Genomic DNA, 26,249 nt, shown 5'->3' on the forward strand with positions numbered 1-26,249 from the left:
AGAAATGGAGATAATGGACAACTATATATAAATAACTACCTTTTATATATTTGTAATGGTAATCACATGCCAAAGATTCAGAACTGAAGTATATAACATAAAACAAATAGAACTAGAGTGAGGGAGAACCCACAAAAGCCAACCAAAATAAAGAAAATAGAAACACAAGGACAAGGAAGCAATGGAAACACCAAGCTACCAGAAAGCATATAAGAAGGCTATAAGAGGACTTTATATTTCAATAATCATCTTAAATGTAAATGGACTGAATTCACCAATAAAAAGGCAGAGAGTTTCAGATTGGATCAAAAAACAAAACCCAACCATATGCTGCCTCCAGGAGACACATCTCAGTTCCAAAGACAGATATAGACTCAAAATGGAAGGATGGAAAATGATATTTCAAACAAATGGCATTCAGAGAAACGCAGGAGTGGCAGTACTAATATCAGATGAAACAGACTTAAAAATAAAAAAAGGTAAAAAAAGATACTGAGAGAGACTTCAAAATGATAAAGGGAATCATGCACCAAGAAGACATAACACTTATTAATATCTATGCTCTCAGTCAGGTAGCCTGAAATATTTAAAGCAATTACTAACAGAAATAAAGGAGAAACAGATCAAAACACTATTGTACTTGGGGACCTAAAAACCTCACAGTCAGATATGGACAGATCATCCAAACAGAAAATCAATCAATAAATAACATCCTTAAATGACATATTAGTTCAACTGGACATAATTGACATATACAGAGCTTTCCATCTCAAAACGTCTGCTTATACATTCTTTTCTATTACACATGGTACATTCTCAAGAATCGACCACATACTGAGACACAGAAATAACCTCAACAAATATAAGAGGGTTAAAATCATACCAGCCATATTCTCTGGTCATAATGTTTTGAAACTAGAGATCAACTGCAGAAAGAAATCAAGAAGAACCACAAATGCATGGAGATTAAACAACATGCTACTGAAGAATAACTGGGACAGGGAAGAAATAAAAAGAGACATGGCAATAGTAGTAATAAGAGGAAAATTCATAACATTATAGGGCTACTTCCAAAAACAAGAACTAACCCAATAAACAACCTAATGCTTTATCAAAAAAAAAAAAAAACTAGAAAAAGAAGAACAAATGGAGCCTAAAGTCAGCAGAAGGAAAGAAATAATCAAAATTAGAGCAGTAATATATAAAATTGAAAATAAACAAAAAATAATATAAAAAATAAATGCAACAAAGAGCTGGTTCTTCGAAAAAGTTAATAAAATCGGCAAATCCCTGGCTAGACTCACTGAAAAATAAGAGAAAAGACACAAATAAATAATATCAGAAATGAAAGACAGGAAATTACAACAGACACTGCAGACATACAAATAATCATATAAGAATAATATGAAAAAGTATATAACACCAAATTTAATAATCTAGGAGAAATGGACCAGTATTTAGAAAAATATAAACTTCCTAGACCAAATCAAGAAGAACTGGAAAATCTAAATAGATCAATTAGCAGTATGAAAATTGAAACAATCATCAAAAACCTACCAAAAAGTAAAAGTCCAGGACCAGATGGCTTTACCAGTGAATTCTACAAAACATTCAAAGAAGATTTAATACTTATTCTCCTCAAACTGTTTCAAAAAAATCAAGAGGAAGATGTACTTCCCAACTCATTTTATGAGGCCAATATTACCCTGTTATCAAAACCTGATAAGGATAACACAAGAAAAGAGAACTACAGACAAATATCTCTCATTAACACAGATGCAAAAATCCTAAATAGGATACTAGCGAACCAAATACAGAAACATATTAAAATGATATACACCGCAATCAAGTGGCTTTTATCCCAGAGGCATAGGGATGATTTGACATATGCAAATCGATTCATGTGCTACACCACATAAAGAAATTTAGAAATAAGACTCATATGCTCATATCAATAGATGGAGAAAAAGCCTTCGACAAGATACAGCATACATTTACAATCAAAACACTTAACAAAATCGGCATAGAAGGAAAGTACCTTAACATAATAAAGGCCGTATATGACAAACCCTCAGCCAACATTATACTTAATGGTGAAAAACTAAAAACTTTTCCTCTAAGATTAGGAACGAGGTAAGGCTGTCCACTATCGCCACTGTTATTCAATATAACGTTGGAGGTCCTAGTGAGTGCAAACAGGCAAGAGAAAAAAAGGCATCCAAATAGGAAACAAAGTCAAACTGTCACTATTTGAGGATGACATGGTTCTCTATGTAGAGAACCCTAAAGACTCCACAAGAACAATAGTAGAAACAATAAGCAAATTCAGTAAAGTTTCTGGATACAAAATCAACATTCAAAAATCCATAGCATTCCTATACTCTAAAAATGAAGTGTCAGAAAAAGTGGGAAAAAAATAATTCCTATTGCAATTGAATGAAAAGAATAAAATACCTAGGAATAAATCTAACAAAACAAGTGAAGGACCTATATAATTAAAACTATAAGATCTTCCTGAAAGAAATTGAAGAAGATACAAAGAAATGGAAAGATATTTCATGTTCTTGGATTAGAAGAATTAACATAGTTAAAATGACCTTACTACCTAAAGCATTATACAGATTTAATGCAATCCCCATCGAAATGCCATCAGCAGGTTTAAAGAAAAGAACAAAAAATCATCAGATTTGTATGGAAGCACAGAAGACCTCGAATTGCCAAAGCCATTCTGAGAAAAAAGAATGAGGCTGGAGGCAACACTCTTTCCGACCTCAAATTATACTATAAAGGTGACAATAATCAAAATGGCATGGTATTAGCAGCAAAACATACACATGGACCAGTGGAACAGAATCAAGAGTCCAGAAGTAAACTCATATTTATTAAACTGATAAGAACAGATACTACACTGGATCTTGGTCAAAAGGCTGAAAAGTGATTAAACCCATATTTATATGGGCAAAATATTTTCAAAAAAAGAAAATGAAATCATACAGTAGAGAAAGGAAAGCCTTTTCACTGCAAAGCAATGAAACTAGACTGTTGTCTATCACCACACACCAAAATTAACTAAAAATGGATTAAGGACCTGAATTTAAGACATGAAACAATAAAACACTTGGCTCATCTCTGTGTCTCTGTCCCTCATGTTTCTGGTTTAGGGGCTTATTCCTTTAGCTACATTCTATCATCACATTAATCCTACCAAAACACATCTCTGATTTATAAACCAGTGTACATCATACTTCTTGACAAAATTAGGTGTTTAATAAATACATGTAAGAGTGATGTCACTCCTACAAAACTCCCTTTTTACTACTTTTAAGATGCTCTATATTCTGATTTCAAAATGTTTTGCTTATTTTCTATTACAATTTTCTGGCTACTTGTGCTCCTTTTAAACTAGCAACCCTGTGTCCTTTGAACATGTCTTTTGATGTCCTGCTTTATGCTTATAATCTTTCCTCTTTCTAGAATGCTTTCTAATAATTTCACTCTCTTGGATTCCTCCTTAAGTGTCAAGGCACAATTTTACTCTTATTCAGTAGTGTTTTCTTCTCTCTCTGAAATATGACATGTTTTCCTCTCTCTTTTATATGTATGCATACTTGTCTTGTTATGGTTATTTGCATACACATCATATCTCTGAAACCCAACTCTCCAGAGCTTCTTATAGAGAGCCTTTCTTTTCCTCTGTGCCCATGTAGGCAGAACTCAGGAACTTTTCATGCACACATATTGGGAAAAATGTAGCCTTACCTGATGATTCTATGGGAGTATGAGAGATGTAGAGGAGATTTTCTCTTTCCTTCCTTCCTTCCTTCCTTCCTTCCTTCCTTCCTTCCTTCCTTCCTTCCTTCCTTCCTTCCTTCCTTTCTTTCTTTCTTTCTTTCTTTCTTTCTTTCTTTCTTTCTTTCTTTCTTTCTTCTACACACATTTTTGTTTTATAATAATTTTAGATTTGCAGTAAAGTTCCAAAGATAATACATAGAGTTGTCACACACATCCCCCACATCTCCAGTTTTCCCTATTATTAACATTTTCCATTAATATGATACATTAGTCACAATTAATGAGACAGATAGATATATTGCTATTAATTAAGTTTGTATGCTATATTCAGATTGTTTTAATTTTTACCTAATGTTCTTTTTTCTATTTCAGGATCGCATCCTGTACACCACATTACGTTTCTTTTTTTGGCCTGTCTCCCTTTAAACTGCTCTTAAGTGTGAAATTTTCTAAAACTTTTCTTATTTTTGATGATCTTGACAGTTTTGAGGACCATTGATCTGGTCTTCTGTAGAATGTCCTTCAGTTGGAATTTGTTTCATATGTTTTTTTTTTTTTTTCATGATTAGACTGGGGTTATGTATTTTTAGGTAGGAGACTAGAGTGGTAGAGTGGCATTCTCATCACATGATATCAAGAGCATAGACTATAAACATAACTGATCACTGTTGATAATATCCTTGATCACCTGGCTGGACTAGTGTTTATCAGGTTTCTTTAATGTGAATTTACTCTATTTCCTTCCACCCCCCTTTTTTATACTGTATTCTTTAGAAAAAAGAATATGCACTGCCTACACTTAAGAGGTGGGAGTTATACTAATTGAGGAGTTAAGAAAAGGAGTGGGGAGTACCTACTAAATTATTGGAATTCTATACAGGATTTTTCAAACTTTCATTTTTAAAAATTTAATCATTTTTTTTATCAGTATGGATGGTAGGGTATTTATTTTATCCTTTGGGTTATAATCTAATAGTACTTTATTAATGTTGTTTCTCAAATTTTTCTAGCTTTGGCCATTGGGAGCTCTTTCAATTGGCCTCTGTGTCCCTCCTTGACATACTCCCATTTGTTTGTTTTTGAAGCATTTCCTTTCTTTATGGCATTACAAAATGATCCAGGCTTATAGTGTATATTTCCTGCCCGAGACCTAGAGTCAGCTGTTCCCAGTTCCTCTTATTGGAGAATGGTATTAGAAATCAAGGTCTGGGCACCAGGTGTTCTCATTAGTGCTGGAGTGTTGTTTCTAGTCTATTTCAACTGATAGAGCAAGGGAATATATGTGTGTATATTAACCCATGTGTGTAAACATGATGCAGGACAGTGTAAATTCCCCCAAGTGAGGGAACTCAAGCCCTGCACAAAGAGTTCTTGGCTTAGCATAATAAAGAATTCAGACACACTCAAAATTAGAGTCAAAAGGAATGTTTATTAGAGAAGGGGAAAAGCAAAGATTAATAAAGACAAAAAGCCAAGACAAAAAAATAAAAATAAAAAAGCTAAGATAAAGGCCAACGCGAGAAAAAAGCCCTGAGTGTTGGGGAATCCAGTTTATACATCATTCTTAGTTTTATTCACGGGAATTACTGTCTAAGGACTTTGTTTACCCATTTTCCTTTGATATGGGCATACAGTGAGAAAGGATGAGTATGTAGGAAGAAAAGGTAAGAATATGTAGCATAAAAGGTCTGCTGGCAATTCTCAGCCTCTGAACCATAGGTTCCCCATGATTTTAGATATAGGGAATGAATTATTTTTGTGTGTGTGTAGGGCACCATTAAAGACTGTTTTTTCCTTCACAGTGTGGGGAAAGGTTTATTAGCAATCCAAGCAAAGTCTTCCTTCGTTCTGCAAGTTTCCTCCTGGTCTGGCTGTAGGGCTGATGAGCATAATGGAGTCTCTGAATATAGGTTGATTTAACATTTTAGTTCTCTTGCCTACATTCTATCTATATAGATTTCTATATGTATCTATCTTCATCTATATTAAGCTAAATGTGAGTTTCTACTGATGTCTCTAACTCTAATCCATTACCACATGGATCATTCTAGCCTTCTCCCCTTGCTTGTCTGTAACCTACCAATATTGGAGAGTCTGTAACTTCGTCAGTAGTGAGAAACCTAGCTCCCACCATCCATCATCCATTTATTTAATTTTTCAATTTCAGTGTATATATATATATATATATATATATATATATATATATATATATATATAGTGGTTTCAGAATTGTTAACCACTACCTCCATGGAAATAACTTTATCAACTAGTGTACAATATTTCTTTAGTTTTACAGACTTACTTCCAAAATTATTTATATTGGCATATTTTTTGCCACCCAGGTTGTTTCATACATTTAGCTAGTCTGAAAAATCTATGTATTACATGATTTTATTTAAATGAAACTTTGGAACAGGCAAAACTTACAGAGAGAGTAAACACAGTTCTTGTTGTCAGATTCATTGTCATATTCTGCATTTCATTTAGGATCACCTGACCTCCAATTTTTTTAATACACTCGTATTAAGGTTTACTCTTGTGTTGTAAAGATCTTTGGTTTTTGGCAAATGTACAGTATCCTGTAACCACTATTACAGTGTCACAAGAATAGTTTTACCATCCTAAAAATTTTCCTATGTTTCACCTATTACACATTCTCTCACTCCCAAGCCCCTGGCAACTACCGATCTGCTTACTAACTATAATTTTGTCTATAGAATGGAATCATGCAGTATGTAGCTTTTTCAGATTCATCCATGTCTTTGCATGGCTTGATAGCTCATTCCTTTTAATCACTGAATAATATGGAAGAGGTTTTTATATTCTGAATTCTATGGCAGGTAACTTCATAGGTTTCCATTTAACATTTTTTCCCCTCCCAAGCCCTCTGGTAATACAGAACCTTTTCTGGTATATGCTTATGTAGCACTCAGTTTTCTCCTATTGTTATGAACAATTTAACTCTCTTCCCCAACCCTGATTACCCTTTTCCTGGTCCCTTCCATTTGTAACATTTCTGGTTGTAGAAATGACATAAAGCTGCTATTAGAAGATAGTGGTTAGCTGAAAGTGTTGGTGACTCACTTCAGGTTAGGTGAACTTCTTTTCTCAGGCATGACAAATCATTAACCCCTCTATGTAAGTGCTAGAATTTAGGAAACAAAAGCAGAAGGTAAAATGGTGATGGTCTATAGAAAAATTCCCAAAAATTTGCTTCTCAAAATAAAGATAAGATTATTTGGCATACAGATGAGAACTTTCCAACATTCCATGTATGCATAAAATTCCCTTTAAGAAACAGGTTTCACAACTCAAAGATTTGGATTGTTTGTATGCTGTATTTAGCTGAAATTAAATTCCACCTCTCTGGTGTGCATCGTACTTGGTAACATGTTAATTTTATCCTCATGGTCAGTAAGAATTAATGTATAAATTGACATGAACTAACAAATAGAGATATAGTTGGGAAAAATTGGTTCGATATTTTTCTTAACTGATTATTAAGGATGAAAATCAACAGACTATATGAATCAAGAGTTGCCAAGAAGATCAGTGTTTTCCATTTGTATCTATACCATTTATTGATTGGGCATTTCTCTCAGGACATTTCTACTTTGACAAAACAGCACAGTTTCTGAAAAAAAAATCCTAGTAACAGAAGTTGCTATTTTGGCTGCCTGTGCTAACAGAAATAGATTGCCTAATTTCTCCATTGGCAATCCACATTATTTTCTTTATTACATACTGAATAAAAGGAGGCTACTAAACTGCAAACTATTCAAATCCATTTCTTTCTGCACTGATGAATTCTTTCAAGTTTTCCAGAATTGGAAAATGTGGTATGGCCTTTTCTACATTTTCAAAGCTGGTCGTCGTTTTTGCATACTGGGTAAATATTTATGACTCCTCATGATGTTCCTAGTGCATTACATATGTTGCACATTTTACAAGTTTCAAAGCTCTTTCATATATTATTTCACATTTAATTTATAACAGTTCTGTAAGATAGCACAGAAATCACTTATGATTTGTAGATGATGATGAGTCTCAGAAAATTTCAATAAGTTTTCTGTAGTCACAAAGCTAGATGTGTTGGAGTTAGGATCAGAACTTAAGTTTTCAGATTTGAACCCAGGATACTCCATTCTAATATGAATTCAGAGCATTATTACTTGTGGTGAAGGAGCAATGCACATCATAGAAATTATATATTTTGCAATTTAGTCTGTAATGGTACCAGACAGCACTTTTACTTTTCATTTTTATCACTGTGACCTCTCGATAAGAGGAAATCTCATTGCTATTCTTTCCTCTGATTTCCTTAATAATTAATCTTATTTTCCAACAAGAATTTTAAGACCTAACTTAAGTATTATAATTAATGCATGACCAATTTTATGTCCTTTTTCCAGTGTGGATACTCATGAATGTAATTAAATGTTAATTTAAAAATATTAAACTTTATTTTTTACAGTTCCTATGATTGAGTTTATACAGTCATAACAAGGAAATGTTTGATTTTTCTACTGATTCTTGTATTTCTTAAGACATATCCTTTTAACCTATCTTTGTCTTTTGCTCTTCTCAGTATACAAATAAGTCCTAATATCATCTTATTAATATTGGCCCTTTAGAATCTTTAGTCAAAACAGTGTTTCCTCTTCTCAAAACCTGGGAGAAACTAAAAAAATGGCTTTTTATTCTCAATGTTTTTGAGGTTTTAAGCTTAGTAGGTGTAAAGTAGTAAATCATGTCCTTTTGATTTTTTTAAAATTACAGATATGATCATGCAAATTTGATTTTTTCCCACAGAGCCCAATATATTAACTGATTTAAGCATATTTCCATCACACTCCCTTTTTTTGGTAACATGCATGATTAGGAGAAGAAAAAAAAAGTCAATATTTAAAAAAAATTACACGTTAATTTTAATTAAAGCACTTATATTGTATCTAATAACAACTAGTGTTGAAATCTGCTGATGTTCTCAAGAAAACTCAAGATATTAAATACGTGAAATTTTAGAAACCCATTTCACATCAGTTCTCTCTATGTCGGTGTGAAGTGAAAAATAAAAATGTGTCAGATATTAATCCCTCTAGGAACCTTCGAAAATTTCATTTTCCTTTGTCCTCTTAGGTGGCCATCTTTGTGCTACAACTGGGCAGTGCTACATTTCTGCTTACAGAGCCTGTGATCAGTGCGATGACAACTGGGGCTGCCACACACGTTGTGACTTCGCAAATCAAGTGTCTCTTGGGAATGAAAATGCCCTATATATCTGGACCATTTGGATTCTTTTACGTAAGTTTTCCATATGTCTTTGTTCATTTATTTTGGGTGTGTATTTTACAAAGTAAAATTTGGCTAATTATAATACTGAGATATTACTATATTAAAACAACTTGGGTTTAAATATAATTTCTTAGGTTATTAAAATAGTTTAATGAGCAATATCTAATAATTTTGTAAGTAATTCTTTATAAAAATTGAATATGATATTAATTCGGACATGCTTAGAAAAAAATAACTTGAATTTTTTTGTGAGTCAGATACGTTGCCAACTTCTAATGGAAGCCATCTTCTGTGATTGTGGCTGAGTTTAACAACTATGCACTTGACCACATCTTTTCAATATTGTGAACCCTGGTATAGATCAAAATTGATGTTTGGAGCCCCAGTAGAAATCAGTTATTAAAAGTTGCTTGAACCTGAGAGAGGAACCTGTGACTAGTTTCACCATGTTATCCTCATAATAGTCTATTGTCATTGGTCTCTCTTTGAAGCTGTCCTAAAATCTCGGACTGCTCAGGAAGTCACTGTTATTGAAGATTTATAAGAAAACTATGCCTTGTTAATTAACCAAACTTTATACTATGTAATTTTATTTTATAGAGAAGGGAAAACATTTTTCTTCTATGCTTGTAGGTTCTCAGCTATGATGCCTGTAACAAAAAACAGATTAACAAGAGAAAAACAAACATAAAATAAAACAGCTTTATTACCGTATTTATCTTATATATACATAAGAGAAACTAAAGGATAAGTAACTCAAAGGAGGTGGCTAGAATTTGGGCTTATATAACATCTTTACCTAAAACAAAGGAAGAAGGATTTGGGGTAGGTAAATTATGGAAAGGTGACCAGGAAAAGTACAATAAACAAGGGTATGTGTGTTATGCGAATTTAAGTTGTTGCCTTCTCCACTGATGAGAGTCTCTTGTGATTTAGTGTCATCCTTTTCCTCCTGATACTGAGAGAGAGACAACTTACAGATAGGTATTTGCTTTATTGATTTAAATTTTCCTAACTTATGCTCTGTTTTTAAAGCTTACTTGTGTCTGCTGTTTTTCAAAACAGGATCTCCTACAATGTGATACTATATACTGCATTGCGTACATAACATTTATATACAATGTATATAAATAATATTAATGTTTTATAATAAGAATATTTCTATCCTTAATTTTCTTGATTTTAATGGTTGAATATTAGCTTAATATATGGAAGTACAATAATTTGCTATCTAATGTCTGATATTGACTTGGTTTGTGTTATTTCACCATTATCCACAGCCCTACGAAGATTCTTGTTATTTGTATGTTATTATCTGCGTCACCAATTATTTTTTCCTTTTTTTTTTTTTATTACGGTGACATTTGTTAACAAATCCAATAACTTTCAGGAGTATAATTCAACAATGAGGTATACATATATCCATTACATTGTGCATTGACCACCCATAGTTAGATTTCTTTCTGTCAATGCATATTTGACCCGTTTTACCCATCTACCTCTCCCATTATCACCCCCCACCCCCGGTAATCATTAGTCTATTGTCCATGTCCATGAGTCTCTGTTTATTTGTCCTCTTTGTGTATTGCTTTTAGGATCATATTTCATATACAAGTGATCTCAAGTGATTTTCAATTTTTTCTGTCTGGCTTATTTTGCTTAGCATGATTATCTCGTGGTTAATCCATGTTGTCGCAAATGGCAGTATTTCTTTTTTTTTTTTTTTTTTTTGTGGCTGGGGACTATTCCATTGTATGTATGTGCCACAGCTTCTTTAGCCAATTATCTATCATAGGACACTTTACATGCTTCCATGTCCTGGCCACTGTGAATAATGCTGTTGTGAACACTGGTGTGCAAATGTCTTTTCAATATTGGTTTCAATACACCTACTAGAAGGATTATGGGATCATATGGTAGATCAATTCTTAGTTTTTAGAGGAACCTTTATATTGTTTTCCATAGTGGTTGTACCAATTTGCAGTCCCAACAGCAATGTATAAGGGTTCCTTTTTCTCCACATCCTCTCCAACACTTGTTATTACTTATCTTGTTGATAATAGCTATTCTAATAGGTGTGAGATGGTACCTCATTTTGTTTTTGTTTTGCGATTCTCTAATAACTAGCAACCTTGAGCATCTGTTCACATGTTTCTTGGTCATTCTTATGTCTTCTAGGGAGAAGTGTCTGTTCAGGTCCTCAGACCATTTTTTAATTGGATTGTTTTTATTGTTGTTGTTATTGAGTTTTATGAGTATATTTTGGATATTAGGACCTTATCGGAGGCATTGCTTGCAAATAAGTTTTCCAATTCAGATGGTTGTCTCTTTACTTTGTTGACAGATTCTTTTGCTGAGCAGGAGTTTTTCAGTTTGATGTAGTTCCATCCATTTATTTTTGCTTTTACCTTCCTTGTCTTTGGGATCAAGTTCATAAAATCCTCTTTAAATCCAAGACCCATGAGTTTAGTTCCTATGTTTTTTTCTCTGCAACTTATTGTTTCAGGTCTTTTATTCAGGTCCTTAATTCTTTTTGAGTTAATTTTTGATGTATGGTGATAGACGACAATCTAGTTTTATTCTTTTGCAAGTGATTTTCCAGTTTTTCCAGCATCATTTATTGAACAGGGTTTCCTTTCTCTACTGTATATTTTTGACTTTTTTTGTCAAAAATTATTTGCCCATACAAACATGGTTTTACTTCTGGACTCTTGATTCTGTTCTACTGGTCTTAGTGTCTGCTTTTCTGCCAATACCATGCCATTTGGATTACTCTCGTTTTGTACTATAATTTGAAGTCAGGCAGTGTGATGCCATTAGCCTGTTTCTTTTTTCTCAGGGTGGCTGTCCAACTTCTCCGTGGACGTGTGCACAGATGGCTCAACTTGCTCCCTAAAACCAAGCCAGTACGAGTGTCAGAGAGCACCTCGTTTAAGATATGTATGTATATATAATGAGCCCAGTGAGAAACCAGCTAAGCAAAGACAACACACACACACAAATAGTTGCCAGAGCATTACACAAGTTTAATCATACCAGATCCTGATGGATTTCAGTCCTAATAGACCACCCGGAGGTGCTGGCGGAGACAAGACATGTATTAAGCTGTGACTGGTCAATCCTGGCTTGGATGCTATTGATCTGCTATGGTCGATCAGCGGAGGCCTCTTCAAAGCAGAGCAGTCAGGAACCAAGAGACAGAGGAACGTAGTCCTGGGAGGATAGGGAGCACGCTCTCTAAGTCTGCATTATAGTCCCTTTCAATTTATACTCTATGATGACGTCTTCGGTGTCTTATCAGCCAGGCACCCGGGTGTCTGTTTATCTTACACACTTCTGGTAGCTAAAGCCTTTTTTTCTTGGGTTTGCATTATCTGGGTTACACACACACAGACCACTGTAACAGTAGCAACAGGGAGAAATACAACTTTTAAATTCTTATATTCTTATATCACACACACACACACACACACACACACACACACACGAAATCATATTATGTTTGCCACTCAGATTACTGTAACAATGGCTTTGGCAATTCAAGGTCTTTTGTGCTTCCATACAAATCTGATTTTTGTTCTATTTCTTTAAAAAATGCTGATGAGATTTTGATGGGGATTGCATTAAATCTGTATAATGCTTTAGGTAATAAGAATTTTAGCTTATGTTGATTCTTCCAATCCAAGGACACAGAATATCATTTCATTTCTTTGCATTTTCTTTGATTTCTTTTAAGAGGGTTTTATAGTTTTCATTATATAGGTCCTTCGCATGTTTTGCTAAATTAATTCCTAGGTATTTTATTCTTTTTGTTGCAATTTAAAAAAATTATTTTTTCCACTTCTTCTATTGACACCTCATTATTAGAGTACAGGAATGCTATGGATTTTTGAACATTGATTTTGTATCCAAAAACTTTACTATATTTGCTATTGTTTCTAGTAGTGTTCTTGTGGAGTCTTTAGGGTTTTCTTTAAAGAGAACCATGTTATCTGCAAATAGTGACAGTTGGAATTCTTCATTTCCTGTTTAGGTACACTTGCTAGGACCTCCAATGTTATATTAAATAAGAGTGGCAATAGTGGACTACCTTGTCTTGTTCCTGATCTTAGAGAAAAATTTTCTAGATTTTCACAATTAAGTATAATGTTGGCTGAGGGTTTGTCATATATAGCCTTTATTATGTTTAGATACTTTCCTTCTATACCAATTTTATTAACTGTTTTAATCATAAATGGATGCTGTATCTCATCAAAAGTTTTCCTTCATGTATTAATATGATCATAAGATTCTTATTTTTAAAATTGTTTATGTTGAGTATCACATTAATCAATTTGCATATGTTGAAACATCCTTGTGCCTCTGAGATGAAGCCCACTTGATTGTGGTGTATAATCTTTTTGATATGTTGCTGTATTCAGTTCAATAGTATCTTATTTAGGAGTTTTGACCTTTATTTTCTTTCTTTATTTTTTTTTGTCTGTGTTATCTTTATCAGGTTTTGGTATCAGAGTAATATTGTCCTCATAAAGTGAGTTGGGAAGTATTGCCTCCTCTTTGACTTTTTGGAAGAGTTTGAGGAAATTAGGTATTAAATCTCCTTTGAAAGTTTGGTAGTATTCACTGGTGAAGCCATCTGGTCCTGGACTTTTACTTTTTGGTAGGTTTTTGATGATTGTTTCAATTTCCATACTGCTGATCAGTTTATTTAGATTTTTAGATCTTTTTGATTCAGTCTAGGAAGAAAAATTGCATTTTTCTAAGTACTTTTTGGGAGGTATTTTGATAATTGTTTTAATTTCCGTACTGCTGACTGATGTATTTAGATTTTCCAGTTCTCCTTGATTCAGTCTAGGAAGGTTGTATCTTTCTAAGTACTTGTTCATTTCTTCTAGGTTATTAAATTTGGTGTTATGTACTTTTTCATAGTATTCTTGCATGATCCTTTGTATTTCTGCAGTGTCTGTCGTAACTTCTCTTCTTTCATCCTTGATTTGTTTATTTGTGTCCCTTCTTTTTTTTTTTTTTTTTTTTTTAGTAAATCTAGCCAGGGGTTTGTCAATTTTATTAACCTTCTCAAAGAAACAGCTCTTTGTTCTTTGTTGCATTTATTTTTTTCTATTTTTTTTGTTTGTTTTCAATTTCATTTAATCCTGCTTTAGTTTTGATCATTTCTTTCATTTTTCTGACTTCGGGTTTCATTCGTTCATCTTTTTCTAGTTTTTTTAAGGTGAAACATTAGGTTGTTTATTTGGGCTCATTCTTGTTTTTGGAAATAGGCCTGTAATGATATGAACATTCCTCATATTACTGCTTTTGCCATGTCCCAGAAGATTTTATATATTGTACTATCATTATTATTCGTTTCTATGTGTCTCTTGATTTCTCTTTTTATTTCTTCTCTGACTCAGTCATTCTTCAGTAGCATGTTGTTTAATCTCCATGTTTTTGTTCTTTCCTTTTACTTTTTATAGTTGATCTCTAGCTTCAAGGCATTATGATCAGAGAATATAGTTGGTATAATATTAATCCTCTTATATTTGTTTAAGCTATCTCTGCGTCCCAGTATGTGGTCAATGCTTGAGACTGTTCCATGTGCACTAGATAAGAATGTATAAGAAGCTGTTTGGGGATGTCAAATAGGTCCAGTTGATCTAACATATCATTTAAGGATGTTATTTCCTTACTGATATTCTGTTTGGATGATCTGTTTGTAACTGACAGTGGATAGTGTTTTGGTCTGTTTTTCCCTTTTGTTCTGTTAATAATTGTTTTATATATTTCTAAGCTGTCTGATTTGCTGGAGCCAGCTGGCTAAAGTCGATCAGTACCTGAAAGAGGGGGTAAAGCCTAAGAAAAAAGAAGAAGATAGGAAAGCGCTTCGGGAGGGCACACAGTCACTGCTGCAGCCCCGTCTTTATTTAGCTCCTCCTTTATATAAATTTTTGGATACAATAGCAAAGCACAGGGTACAATATAGTAAAGCACAGGGAACAATAGTAAGGTACAGAGTACAATGGCAAAGCACAATGTACATTACCATAGGAATGCTGACATTTACATAAGTTCCTATTCTTTTCTGGGCTGTAAAACATTCCACTTTCTTAAGATTTCTTTAGGAGGCAAACCTCCCCTCCAGGGTCAGTAATGTTTAACTCCACACCCTGCTTCCTAGAACCTTTGTTTAAGCAGTCTCAGCAGCAGCAGCTGCTTCATGGCTATCAGCTACGTGACTTCTTCAGTGTCTCTTAATGGCTCCCGACACTGATTGGAAGCATAAATATAATAAGTGTTATGTCTTTTTGATGTATGACTCCCTTTATCATTATGAAGTGTTCCTTAGTATCTTTCTTTATCTTTTTTAATTTTGACGTCTATTTCGTCCAATAGTATTGCTACTCCTGCGTTTCTCTGAATGCTATTTGCTTGAAATATGATTTTCCACCGTTTCACTTTGAGTCTATATTTGTCTTTGGAACTAAGATGTGTCTCTGGGAGGCAGTATATGGTTAGGTTTTAGTTTTCATTAACTCTGTGACTTTTTATTGGTAAGTTCAATCCATTTACATTTAGGGTGATTATTTAAATATGAGGTTTTCCTATAGATATTATATCTTTTGTTTTCTGGTAGCTTGGTGTTTCCATTGTTTCCTTGTCCCTGTGTATCTGTTTATTTTTTTTATTTTGGTGAGTTTTCTGGATTTTCCCTTTGGGCTTTGTTTTAAGTTATATACTTTATTTTTGAATCTTTGGTGTGTGGTTACCATTACAGATATGTAGAGGATAGTTAGACATACACACATACACACGCACATACATACATACATACATACATAGTAGTCCATTTTCTTCTGCTTGTGCCTTTTCTCCATTCCCCTTTGTGAATTTGGATCTTCAAATCCTCCCCTTTTCTGTCATTGTTTGCTGAATGTTCATTACTATATTGCTACAGCAAATATCTTCTTTTGTTTAAGCTTATAATGCCCTGTTCTGCTAGTCACCTTACTTATAGTTATATATATATTTTTTTTCCATTTTGTTTTAGGAGATCTGAACGCTTTCAGTATTTCCTGTAAGGCAGACCTTGTATTGAAGAATTCCTTGAATTTTTGTTTTTCTAGATAGTTCTTTATTGCCCTTTCATATCTAAAGGAGAGCTTAGCTGGATACATTATTCTTGGACAGTAGTTCCTTTCATTTAATAGTTTGAATATTTGATTCCAGTATTTCTGGCTTGTAAGGTTTGTGCTGAGAAGTCTGAGGATAATCTAATGGGTTTTCCTTTATAGGTTACCATCTTCCTTTTCCTGGCTGCTCTGAGAATTCTTTCTTTGCCATTGATTTTTAATAATTTTAATACACTATGTCTTGGAAAAGACCTTTTTGGATTGATATAATTGAGTGTTCTATTGATTTCTTGAATTTCAAGCTCCAGCTCATTCTTTAGATTTGGGAAATTCTCATCAACTATTTGTCTGAAAATGCTTTCTATTCCCTACTCCTTTTCCTGCACTTTAACAATGCTCATAATTCTTATATTTCCTTTTCTGATGATATCAGCTAAATCTTGTACTCTTCTTTCATCATTTTTTATTCTTTGGTTTCTCTCTTCTTCCTTCTGATTTTTTTTCTAGATTTTTGTCTTCAATACCACTGATCATTTTCTCCATTTGGTTAACTTTATTTCCTAAGCTTGCTATTTAATTTTTCATATCTTTCAGTGTGTTCTTCATCTCCAGAAGATCTATTTGGTTCTTTGTGAGGGTTTCAATCTCCTTCCTAAAAACTCATTCTGTTGATCTAATTTTTTAATTTCTGAAATTGTTGATAGGATTTTTTTCAGACCTCCCTGAGTTTTTTCAGAAGTACCATCCTGAATTCTGTCATTTAAGTCACACATTTCTATGTCTTTAAGCTTATTTTGTGGAGTTTTTCTCTTTCTTTCTCAGATACCTTGTCATCTTGGTTGTTCATGGTGTTTAATGGACTATTTCTCCATCTGGACATTAATGGAAGTTCATTCTGAATTTTTTTTTCCTCAGAAAGAAGATTTATTATATAAAGATCTGTCTTTAGCCTGTTGCAAAGAAGGCATTTTTCTTTCGATTTCCAGTTAGTGGCATCTAAGCCTCTTGGATCCCTGCTTTATATGAAGCCTCATTAATGCCTTTTTTTTACCCTTATAGATATTCGATTATGCTCGCTAACATCAGTGTCAGTCCCTGTCAGTGTTAGTGACAGTTTTGGGTAGTGTTTGCTCAGATTCTCCTGGAGCTCCTTGGTGTTCAGTTTGTATTGTGAATTATAGGGGTGTTTAATATACCCTGAAATATGGACAGCATAAATTGAACAGAAAATAAAAGGAATCTGCAGCCTGATTCAATCAGTAACTCAGAATAGATAATGTGGCAGGTTTAATTTTGATACAGAACAATTATGTAGAAATTTGTAACAAAGGTTACTTTGAAATACTAAATGAGGACAAGTATTTTTTCAATTCAACCATTTTGGGCTAAACTCTCTCCATCTCCCACAATTCACTGAAAAAATGCATCATGACAAAATCCAGTGTTCAAATAATTCAAGTTAAACAGGGGATGGCTGGATGCCACCTGAGTTTTGGAACACTTGGTTGTGTAGTTGGTCCAAGTGTGTTTTGTGTACCCATATTGTCTCTAGTCATTTAACTTACCATATTTTCTCTAGATTATATTTTGATAGGAGAGTTAATTTATTCCTTAAAGCAATAGTGAATGAATTTATTCTCAGTGCGATAAGCAGCTATGGATCAGAAATTTGCATATAAGGATGTAAAAATAATAGAATGTTGTATTTTTTTCTTACTTTGGGTTTTTTGTTTGTACTCAAGAAAACCCAACCTGGGGTTGAGATTTCAACTTAATATTTTTTTTTTCATTTTTCTATTTGTCTGTACTACTTGAGGAAGTAGAGGGACTTGGGAAGCTTGATCTTAACAATATCCATTCTAAAACATTTAATGATATCAAGATATGTAGGCAAAGTTTAGAGGAGAGATACAATTCTTAGGAAAAGTGAAAACTTGTACCAACATTGATTTTGGAAGGGTCAGAGATAGCTTTCAGGATCCCTGATTAGGAATCTATGAATCTAGGCATCTAGATATGCTTAGAGGTGGAAATCAAATATGTGATTGAGTGAAGAGAAAACAATGCTCACCTTGTATTAATCAAAAAATTAAATGTCTCATTGCATATAAGATGGTTAGCATACTGCCTGGAAAAGTTAGTTCCTCCACTCTTCTAGAAAATGATGAAGTCTAAACAGTCTAACCCATTCTTTCTACCTCAGTATTCCTTACCCCATCTACTGAGGTAGGGAAAATATGAAAATTCCTCTCTGTTCAGGGTGGAGAGGAGCTGAGTGAATGCGTTATATAGATACAAGTAAACTTTTGCCAAAGGTGTATCTGTTAAGAAAAATGATCACAGTTCCTGTACTCACAGATTTTAGAATCAAATTGAAAGACTTTATTGCTTCTCTTCTACTGACATGATCTCTGCTGCTGTTGTTGAAAGCACATAGCCAGGGGTGAGGAGAGCTTGTTTGCCTGAGAAGAAGCAAGGTACCATTGAATCTTACCACTAACAACCAAAATCATAGACTGCATGCACCTTCAAAGACATAGCATCTCCCCTCTATCTCCCAAGGACAAAGGAAACACAAGAGAAATTTGAAAAATTATTTGCTGTATTGAATGAAGAGAAGAAGGAATAAAGCATTGGTAAAATGGTGAGTGTGTTGGTTTAGGGTTCAGAGAACCTGTGTCAGTCTTGACTCTGTCACTTACAAGCTAAATAGTTAGTCTTTTGGGACTTGGACTGTATATATGCCATGAACGTGTAATTGATTTCTAAGGCCTTTTCTGGTTCTGACAAGTGTCTTATAAATATTGCCTTTATTAGGCACTTTAGTGGAAATCCTTATCATAGTTGTCCATCATGCCTATTTATCTGTGATAGATAATTAGTTGGCTATCTCTTTTAATAGTACTAATCATTTAGTAACTGTTACTAAAAGCTTTCTATTTAGTTTCATTTTGGGTTTTCAAAGAGGAGGAAGTTTACTAGGGCATATATTTATAATTCCAAAGGCAAAAGTTCTAAGTCCCCTTTGCCCTCTGTATTAGTTTGTTATGGTTGCCATAACAAACTATCATAGACCAGGAGGTTTAAGCAACAGAAATATATATTTTCTTATAGTGTTGGAGACTGGAAGTCAAATACTAACACCAGCTGTGTTAGTATTCTCTGAAGCCATTCTCCTCACCTTGTCTCTTCACCACCACCCTGCTTCTTCACGTGATAATACCTCTGTGCATACACATCCCTGGTGTCTCCTTGTATACCTTAATAACTTCTTTATATAAGGATACCAGTCAAATTAGATTAAGACCCACTTTAATGGCTTCATTTTAACTTACTTACTTCTTTAAAGGCCCTATCTACAAATTAAGTCACATTATGAGGTACTAATGATTAGGGCTTCAACATATGAATTTTAGGGGAACACAGTTGAGTTCATAATATGTTTTTTGAGTTGTCTCAGAAGTGAGATGCATTTGACTTGGTAATTGTATTAGTGGATACTGTAGCGAGTTACCACTAATCTGGTGATTTAACGCACAGAAATGTACTCTCAGATTTCTGGAAGCCAGAAGTCCAAAATCACAGTGTCAGCAGTGCCGTGCTCCCTCTGAAGTTCTGGTGGAAGAATCCTTCCTTGTCTCTTCAGACTTCTGGCAGTTCCAGGCATTCTCTGGCTCATGTCTACATCACATAAAACTCTGCCTGTCTCTTCATGGACTTCCTCTCTTTGTTCACAACTTCTCAACTTCTGTCTCTTGTAAGAGTATTTGTCATTGGATTTTAGCTATATATCTGTGCATAGATTATGTCCAAAGTGTTTTCAGACCATAGTTGGAAAACATGGTAGTAAGTATGTATGAAGTGTTATCACTTTTTTCTGGAGATATTCCTGGTTTTGTGGTTAATAACTGATTCAAACTCATATATTGGAAATTAAGACTTGTAGATTGCAGATTAGTACTTTATACCAACTATAAAATAGCATACTGACAGATTTATTAAATTTTTCTGATTGTACTATCATTCTGTTGTTCCTATAGTGAAATAAAAACTTATTTATGACAGATTATTAATACAACAGCAGCACAGGAATGGTAAGTAATGACACTAAAGGATCTGCATGTTCTTTTTGGCATAAAATATATATATTGAAATATTCTAGATGGTTCCTTTATAGATAATCCAGAAATATACTCATTTCTATTGAATAATTGTCATAACATCATTATACTGTTAAAATATTTTTTCTCTCAGGGAGATTTCATTATAGCAAAACCTAGAGCAACCAGAATGCTGGTAAAGAGTTATTTTAATAGAATTTTCTGGTTAATTGACTATTGAGTAGAAAGTCTTATTAGTTTTTAACATTTATTAATATTTCTAAGCATTTAAAATAATTTTCTTTACTTCATTAAGTTGAACAGAATTTATACAATTATATTTTTCATTATGCACAAGTGTTTCTATGCAAGGCTTTGTTTAGAACTTCAGTAACAGTTATACAATGAGAAACTATAGAATGGGTATGGCCCCAGAAATTGTTAAAATAAGTGCTGCGTATGAGCTTTTTTAGTTTTGATTTTGCTTTATTTTTATAAAGGTAGAGTTATTAAAAATCTGATTTTTTGGATCACATAGGCTATATCAAAATTTAATTATTTAAAATTTACTGCAAAAACAGCTTTAATATTTAGCTCAATGCACTGCACATAATAGAACTACCATAAACATGTTGAGTGCATGAATAAATGATGACTAAAATTCCTTTTAATATCACATAGCCCAAGTATTGATAGTGAGAGAAGAAGAATTTGTATCCTTCCTCTCCTTGTCATTCTGATTATCCAGGGTAAGATCTACTCTTATTTATAGATTTTTAATTACTATTGCAGTGTTAGAATTCTGTGAACAATTATTATTCACAACATAAAGAGATATGGAGGAAAAATATCATCTGCATCTTGGATAAATATAATATCATAGTATCTAATTTTCTTTCCAAATAATGGTGTGGAATAAAATAGAATACTGAAAAAAAGATAACAAATAAAGCTATCTGACCCCTAATGTGTTCCTTGATGTATCTAATTGTTTGCTGTTGTTATAACTATGATGACAAAAGGATTCCCTACATTATGTTGATCCTTTTCACCCAGGGAGGCTTCTTTTAAACTAAGTACACTTTGTTTGAAAGAATTAGTGTTAATAATAACATTAAATGTATAGAACTCATGCTTGGATAGCCTGATGCACCAAGTATAGTCCTAATCTCTGGACCAGATGTATTGAGTTCTTTGATTTGGAAACCTACTGAGTAGAATTTTAAGAGATGCTTAGAAACGTAGTCTACATAAGTTCTTTTGACCCAATATTTTTAGTTGTGGTCAAATTATATTTGATACCCTACAAAGAGAAGGCAAAGAACGCCAACAAGCTGGACTGCTATAAGAACTGTCTGTGAGCTAAAGTAAAACTACTTTTTATTTCTTGAAACTAGACTTGAGAAATCTACTGTGGCCAATTAGAAATGTGGTTATAAAAATCAGATTTAGCATGTCCAAGAGGAGGAGAGGTTGAAGATAAGCAGTTAAGACCTTTTTAAAACCTTTAAAATTATACGAATGATGTGCCTTCATAAGAGAGAATATAAAAGATACAAATAAGCACAAACATCTCCTTACACAGTTATTAGTATTCCAGATATATCCATAGATATTTAAAGTATGAAATTTTATTTCACTAAAATGATATCAGTATTAATTTTCTATGGCTGCCATAACAAATAGAAACAACTAGGTGCCTTAAAAATAGAAATATATTTCTCATTGTCTTGGAGGTTAAAAGTCCAAGATCGAGGTTAGCAGGTTTTATTTCTTCTGCGATTTCTTTCCTTAGCTTGCAGATGGTTACCTTCTCAGTCTTTCCTATGCGTGCAGGCATGTGTGTATCCCAATCTCTTTTTGTAAGGATACTGGTTATATTCGATTAGAGCCAACATATATGACCTCATTTTACTTTAATTACCTTTTTAAAGCCCTGTATCCATTCTGAAATACAGGGGATTAGCACTCTAACATAAACATTTTGTGTGGGAGGAGCAATTCAGCCCATAACAGTAACAAACCATATCTAGTTATTTAAAACTTGGTTTTTTTTCCCACTTAACATCATAACAGGAACACCATTCTGTGTCAATAAATATAGGAATTATTTAAAGTCGTGTGTTTAATGGATGTAGTTGCTTCTAGCGCATATGTAACCTAGTGAATTGAACCAGTTCCATTATTGTTCTACTATTAAATATAAGTGGTTTCAATTTCTTTTTTTGCTATTTTAAACAATGCTTCAGTCAATAGCCTTGTAACAAGGTCTTGTCACATAAATTTAACTATGTTCAGAGCTTAATTTTCTTGAAGTGGGGCTCTTGAGGCAAAGGATAAAATGTTTCAAAAACTTTTGATACATTTTATCAGATCACCAAAAGATTATTGTTTGAATTTACAATTCTTTGCCAGTGCGGTTAAGCTCTTCGTTCATTGTATTGACCATTTATAACTTTTTTTGTTAATAGTTTATATTTTCTGCCCATTTTAATGTCTACATTTTCTGAATTCAATTTTTTTATATTTAACCCCTGTTCATCTAGAATTTCTTTTATTTGGCTTAATTATTTTCAAACATAATCTTCTGGATAATTTTTTCTACAACACAACTGTTTTATGTTTCTGGGCTTTTGTTTGTTTTTAATTTTTCTTATATATTTTCTACATGTCATGTTGGTATCATATTTATAGTAGTATAAACCCACATATATTATTCTCTTCCAAAATCTCTTGTGCATTTAATATTATATATAAATTTTAGTAGTCTTGTGTTTATTTCTAGACAATAAAATTCCAGTTTGTTCTTTTTATGACTGTCCTGTGGACATAAGATTGGATTTAGGCTAATTATTATTTTTCCCCCTTTGACACTCAATAAAAGGTTCTTTAAAAATCTATCACCCTATTTTTTTTATGTGAGTAGATCATATGTTTATATAATTATGAACTAGATCTTAAGTTGTTGACCAAAATATTATTGGTGCTTGGTTAAATACATGTATATGGGTTTTCAGATTTAAAAAGGGCTTTCAATTTATTCTTTTCTTTGACATCACTCCCACATTTATCTTTTCTGCCAAGTCAGAAAAGTTACCAAGTTACCAAGATTGAGTGTCATATATCAATATCAATGTACACTATCTTCTTCTTAGTTACAAACAAACTTTTTGACATAAGCCTAATTTCAAATAGACTTGCTTACTTTTAAAGTATTTTTAGGAAGTTATACATTCTTCACATTCTATGCTCGAAATTTTAGAATGTGCATTTTATACAACACATTTCCCCCAGAATCCTTATCCTTATTCTTCTACAATCCACAACCTGGCTAATTCCTGTTAATCATCTTTGGGCAAGTCTTTCCTGACTACTAACATCTCTAAGACACATGTACTTCAGGTGCTCTATAACATCATACTGCACTAATTTTACTTTAATTATCAATTTATACACTAGACTATAAGCTCCATGAATACTAAGACTTAACTAAATTGCCCACTGTTGTAGACCTTTAACTGAATGTTTGGTGTAAAGTATGTGGCAATAAATGAATAAAATACTGGATGACTGAGAATATAGTAATATTTAACATTAAGTTAAATATCTGATATCAGCCAAACACAAGCACTTAACTCTATTGTGTGTGGCTTGTACATATATATGTTTGATTTTGGGGTTTGAGGGAGAGTAGTGAGGTTCAAGGTTGCCTATAGTTCCCTCAGTGTACTTAATGATGAATTTACATGTCATTAATGAATTTTAGCATCTTTGCCCATTGAAGTGGCTGGGAAGGAGAAAAGTAATTCTCTCTAGCAGTGCCCTTATGCATAAAGGAACAATCCCTGGGTTTGATGGAAGAATCAATGGCAAAGGAATTTAGTATATGAAAATGAATTAGAGCTGTGCACAGATCACCATTCTACACTCCACCTTTCTACCCTACAACCATTAAGATGTTTTGTAAGACATCATCGAGTTCATTTGAGGCCAGATTTCAATTTTATTATATTGTAGATGACCTTGAATTTTGTTTATATTTTTTTCTCATCACTGTAGATTTATGCATATGTCTTTGAAAACATCAAGTCTGTTAGACTGGAAGCACTGCTCTTATCCTTGCTGAGCATTGTTGTGCTTGTTCTGGTTAAAGAGTTGAATGAACAGTTTAAAAGGAAAATTAAAGTTGTCCTTCCTGTCGATTTAATTTTGGTAAGTATAAAATCAACATCTAGCATTCCATCCTATAATGTTTTCCAGTTGTTGGGGATACCTGCAGAGGTTTGCTACATTGTCTACAGTAACCCACAACCAGTTCTGTTTCTCATTAAAATAGGGCTAATTTGTGTGGCTATATATTAATTTAAGAATAGGAATCATTTTGAGTTAATAATTTTAAAAAGAAGGCACACATGTTTTCAATTTACACAACATTTCTCTATATTCTCATAATTTTTTACATAAATAAGAGAACATATAGCTTAAGATTTGAATAAGGATGAGGATGAAACTCAAAAGATCTCTGTCAATGATTTTCCTTAAAGTAATAAAAAGTGATACTAAATTCTATTGATGTGGGATCTGTAGGATATGTATAGAAATATTATCAATTTATAAATTCCACTAATGATTGGTAGATTTATTAACACTTCTTTTACTGACCTAATTTTGCTTTATTGAAAAGCTACTCATGATTTTCAACTGGCCAGGGCTGGCTATCTAAGATATTTTTTTGTTGTACCTGGCAAAACAACAAATTATACTTTGCTCCTAAAATTAATGTCATTACAAATACATTAAAAAATTTTAAGAGCCTCTACTGGGAACATTTAGCTAAAGGCATTAAGTTGAAAAGGAAATGTTAATACAACCATAGTTTATTAAATTAATTATCATTAATTTGTTTTAGTTTTTTTTAATGGTCTTTGGGTTATTCATGCATATGACAAGTTGTATCTAAATAATTTCACTTATTGAAATATCTGAGTAGCACATTAAAATCTGTCTCAAGGGCTATGACTCATTTCTATAGAACTAAGATAAATGGCCTTTTTCCATTTTCAATAAGGATCAGGTATCTTGTGGCTATAGTACATCTTCTTTTAGAGCTCACAATATTTTCTGACCTCATATAAATATTTTATGGAAATTATTAGCAATTAAATATATTAATTGGCTTAGGAATTTTTAAATATATTAATACTTCTAACCTAATAACCTGAATTTTTAACTACTACCTCATTTAGAAAATACTATTATATCACAATATTTATAAATTTTAACAGTATTACCTGTAATGTTTTGTTATCTTTTTAAAAAATCCTCAAGTGTATTTTGCTTTTTAAATCTATTTAATGTTTTATGAATCTCTGCAAATCCAGTTAAATATCACTGCAGAGAGCAGAAAAACTTATAATATAATATTGGGCATTAATTATTAGAATATTTCTTATTTTGTTAGTGTGATTTTGCCATACTCTTTTCCCAGCTATGAATATTATAAATTTCATACTTTAGATAATTGATATGTCTCTTTTTTAACAAAAATGTATAGTATATAAACAGTTGTAAGTTGACATTAAGCTGATAACATAACCATTTGAAATATCTAGTACCAATTATAATTATCAGAAGAATGAAAAGGGACTGTGAAAATGGTGGAAAGCATTAGGGTGGTGTGGTTGGTAACACAAAGGCTGAACTGGTTTAACATACATTTAAAGGTGATTAGGAATACAAGAAGAGAACATGTGATCTTGCCTGCCATATATTCTATGTCATAATCATATAATGGAGTATAGAGCACCTGAGACTTCATAGAGTATATTTTATATCAAGAAACAGCAAAAGCTCAAAATTTTAAAATATTTAAGGAGAATACAAATTATTATTGATTACTAACCTATTTAGGAATGTTGATGCAATATTTCAAAGC

At 32.9% G+C, this 26,249-nt stretch overlaps 1 protein-coding gene and 1 pseudogene across 1 annotated transcript in view; one reads left to right on the forward strand and one right to left on the reverse strand.

Annotated features, from left to right (window-relative positions):
- The window catches only part of SLC26A7 (solute carrier family 26 member 7), a 113,479-nt gene that overhangs the window by 28,181 nt on the left and 59,049 nt on the right, over window positions 1-26,249 (forward strand). Inside the window, exons 4-5 of the mRNA XM_016147812.2 lie at window positions 8,932-9,096; window positions 24,374-24,526. Coding sequence (XP_016003298.2) covers window positions 8,932-9,096; window positions 24,374-24,526 — 318 coding nt within the window. The remainder of the gene's footprint in view (window positions 1-8,931; window positions 9,097-24,373; window positions 24,527-26,249) is intronic.
- LOC118612057 lies at window positions 2,824-2,939 on the reverse strand (annotated as a pseudogene).

The sequence above is a fragment of the Rousettus aegyptiacus genome, unplaced genomic scaffold (genome assembly GCF_014176215.1).
Source record: "Rousettus aegyptiacus isolate mRouAeg1 unplaced genomic scaffold, mRouAeg1.p scaffold_m13_p_15, whole genome shotgun sequence".
Taxonomy (NCBI): Eukaryota; Metazoa; Chordata; class Mammalia; order Chiroptera; family Pteropodidae; genus Rousettus; species Rousettus aegyptiacus.